The sequence below is a fragment of the Gekko japonicus genome, unplaced genomic scaffold, assembly GCF_001447785.1.
Source record: "Gekko japonicus isolate JY-2015 unplaced genomic scaffold, Gekko_japonicus_V1.1 scaffold1376, whole genome shotgun sequence".
NCBI classification, from domain to species: Eukaryota; Metazoa; Chordata; class Lepidosauria; order Squamata; family Gekkonidae; genus Gekko; species Gekko japonicus.
This window is the reverse complement of record NW_015160882.1, coordinates 44,822-48,788: the sequence shown is the minus strand read 5'-3', so window position 1 is coordinate 48,788 and position 3,967 is coordinate 44,822. Positions and strand designations below refer to the sequence as shown.

The following is a 3,967-nucleotide window of genomic DNA, read 5'->3' as shown; positions in this document are numbered from 1 at the left end:
AATCCTAACAACACTCCTGTAAGAAGATCAATATTGCAGATTTGTAAGGGGGAGGAAACTGAGTTGGAGAGAGTATGACTTGGTGAAGACTACGAAGGGGATCCTGGTGGCAAAAGGGCGATATCCGAACCGGGAGTACTTCCAACCGACTTTGCTTGCTTGAGTATTGCATTATTGTTCCTCCCGTTGTTACAGCCCTTTGTCAAACTTTAAGACACGGAACAGCCCTTGCCCTGTTTTCAGCATCCGAGGGAACGCTGAATTTCCTCACCTCTCAGCAACGGCATCGAGGCATTTTCGCCACTTGATCGGGCGAAATTCATGGACACTTGAAATTCATGGACACTTGAGGGTGGGGAGGGCGGGGTTTGGGGAAGAGCAGGACCTTAGTGGGGGTATAATGCCATGATGGGAGTCCACCTTCCAAAGCAGCCGTTTTCTCCAGGGGAAGGGGAACTGATTCCTGTAACCTGGAGACCAGTTATAATTCTAAGAAATCTCCAGCCACCGCTTGGAGACTAGCAACCCTCTGTGAGGAGGCTGACGAAGGAGGGAACTCTGTCCCTGCCAAGCGGCTTCCCTTTGACGCCCAGCGTACCGCATTACACATTAGCCCAGCAGCAGCTCTGGGGGCGGGAACGCGAAAGACCGGTCTGCGTCTGACCCTCGCCGGAGCCACAGAGCGAAAGCGGACGAGGAAAGGGGCAGCCGGCACGCCATGGCGGGCACGCAAGTCCACATGTGCAAGACCATCTTTCCCGCCCACGCCAACCACCACGGGGCGCTCAGCGCAGGGCAGCTCCTTAAGTGGATCGACACCACAGCTTGTTTAGCGGGTAAGCACGCGCCTTCCCCCTCCTCCATTGCTCCTAGGAGCTTTCAAGATTGTCTCGACGCAAGATGCCCCCTCGGACATCGACTCTAGCCGCCTTCTTTTCCAGCCCTGGTCTAAGAGACAGCCCCCCGCGCGGTCCTTATGACTGCAGCCTGACTGGTGAGCAGCTCTGGGCAAACTAGAGGTCTCCGTCAAATTGGTGCCAGTTCCTTGTCTAAAAATTACAGACCCATCCTGTACAAAAACATAAATCAAAATAATAAAGGAAAAGAACATCAAATATATGGTCACATGAGGTCCTTTGCCTGTTTACTTGTTATTTACTTATAAGGGTTCTTGCTAAAGTCCCACAGAACTTTGAAACGCATTTAAATATTTCGAAAAGTTTGGTGTAGTGGTCAGAGTGTTAGCCTAGGATCAGGGAAACCCAGATTCAAAGTCCCATTTTCATAGAAGCCTGGTGGGTAACCTTGAGCCATGCACGCTCAAGGTTGTGAGGACAAAATGGAACTGGGAGTATGATCTTGTAAACCATTTTGGATTCCCATTGGGGAGAAAAGTAGAGTACAAGGATAATTTTCTGTTTAGCAACAGTTGTAAGATACCTAAAACGAGCATACCTGTGTTTATATTTTTACATCACTCAACCTGGAACTTGTGGAATGAAATCCACTTAAGAACCACAGATAACAAATCAAGCCACACCTACAACAAAATGCAGCGAGTTCCTTCTTGGCATTTATGGTGCTGGCCAGGAATGCATGAATATATTACATTAGATTATGCTATGGTCTCATTATATTAACCTAGTTTTAGATATGGATAAAGCTAACCACATTTTCAGTATGGAATAATATGAAGAACAGATCGAATGATGTGCAAAAGTGTAGGAGGTGCACAAAAAGAAAGAAGGAAAGGAAGGAAGAAAAGAAAAGAAAAAGTGATGGCGCACACCCCTAACGAAAAAAACACAGAATGTCCATCTGTCAGATTGGCTAAATTAATTGTAATGAGAAATTCCAGATGGGTAGCCTTGGAGTCTTTGACAACAAAATAAAACAAGAATCCAGTGACATTTTTCAAATTATTTATTTATTTATAGTCCACCTTTCTCACAGAGACTCAAGGCAGATTTCACAAAGTGTAACAAAAAACTAGCAACATCAACAAAAACTGAAAACTAACACAATGTATTCCAGTGCAAGTTTTCGTGAGTCAGACCTCACTTCATCAGATCACATCCAGATACATCCATTAGGCTCATGCTATTATGTTCCTTGACCTGATGAATGTATACTTCAATACATTTGATGAAGTGAAGTCTGTCTCATGAAAAATTATTTTGGAATAAATTATGGTAATCTTTAAAATGCCACTTATAAAGAGTAAATTCAAAATCTGGATTTTTACTGGCATAAAAGCCATTAGATCTAAACTATGGGAAAAGAGCACATTCTGGAAAGTATAAGAAGCAACTGGAAAATATAATAATGTACCCATATAGATATTCATCTTTTCCTTTATAATTTTCCTATTTTGTACAAAATTGTTTCAAAGTAATGTTAGAAATCACTTATACACATGTGGGATAAATTCCTTAGCAATCTTTTAAATGGTCTGCCCTGTCAAGGTTTAAAATAGCAAGGAAATACTTTTCAGGAGACGCTTTGCATGATAGCAACCTTCTAAGAAGAAGAGCACATGGACTTATTATATTTGAATGTTCCTTTAATGTGTCTCTGTTCAACTGAATATACCCAGCAAGACAAATGCATGACAATGGCAGACACCAGTGTATATCTGTTTAGGGAACATCATATGTGAAATGGCCTGAGAAGACAATCATAGTTAGAGAAGATTGCCTGGTATTTATAATTCTCTATGTTGTTGTGTTTTGTTTTGTTTCTCATTATTTCTTGAAGCTGAAAAACATGCTGGCTTCTCTTGCGTGACAGCATCAGTGGATGATATACAGTTTGAAGAGACTGCCAGGTACAAATTTGCGTAGTTATTATTAAACTTAACAGCCCTTCTTTTTTATTTTCTATTTAACAAAGATTAACCAGAACGTATCATGTCTGAGATAACAATCCAATGATTTCTCTATGGGTAGAGGGTTCATTTGGCTACAATAAGATAAAGTAACCCCAAAGATAAAACCATATGCATCATTTTCACCAAGTAACTATAGTCACTTTTGGCCAATGTGCTAGGAAATAATTTAGTAAATTATGTAAGCCTTTGGCACTTGCAAACATGCCATGTCATTGCTACTTTTTCTGAAATGTTCACAGAAGTGATTGCAATAAGAAAGTGATAGTTGAAGACTGTTGTTTAATTTCATACCATTCATTTGCTCTGATAATATAAGAAATCCATGCTCAGGAAAGTAATAAATAGACATTTCTTCCCATTTTAAATATTATGGGTTAGACCATGAGCAAGCTCTGTTCATGGAACTTTCCCACTTGTCACTTCGAGTCAGCATGATTTCTAAAGTGTGCCATCTGAGGCTGACAGGAAGAGCAATGGATATTATGTGAGAATCTGCTTTTGGATAGGGGATCAGTGAAAATTACACAAAACTTGCTGTGGTTAGTCTAGCTTCAACTGTAGTCTGGCATTTACAGTGAGCTGTATACTACAACACTAGGAGTTCTTCATTGGATATTCACAGCCACATCAGACTATCAGAGTATACATGGAGTTAGATGTATTTATTTATGTGCTGCAGTGTGCATTTTACACTTACTTTCAACATCATCTGCCATTTTGGGTCTGCTCAACCACTTTAGAAACATCTTTTGGGAGTTTTTACAGTTTGCTTGGGATTTCTCCACCATGAATTCTTTGATATCTTCCAAAAAGTTTCCTGTTTCATGCCTGACATCCGACTGTTTTAAAACAAGTTAGTGTTTGACTGTTTTCTCTTTGCGCCCCTTAATGTCACTCTCTTATCCTTATGTTTTCCTGTTTTCATATTCCCATACCCACAGGTTTCTTTGCATTCTCACAATTATTACCCCTATTTCCTTCTCTCTCTCTCTCTCTCTCGTTCTACCATGCACCTCTGAATATAGGGAGAGAAAGAACAACAGAGAAAAAGTACCTGTAAAGGTGTTTGAAATTCTA

At 40.8% G+C, this 3,967-nt stretch overlaps 1 protein-coding gene across 1 annotated transcript in view; it reads left to right on the top strand.

Moving 5' to 3' along the window:
• Window positions 1-718: 718 nt before the first annotated feature.
• Window positions 719-3,967, top strand: part of ACOT12 (acyl-CoA thioesterase 12) — a 40,933-nt gene continuing 37,684 nt past the window's right edge. Inside the window, exons 1-2 of the mRNA XM_015423288.1 lie at window positions 719-836; window positions 2,758-2,827. Of these exons, the coding sequence (XP_015278774.1) occupies window positions 719-836; window positions 2,758-2,827 (188 nt within the window). The remainder of the gene's footprint in view (window positions 837-2,757; window positions 2,828-3,967) is intronic.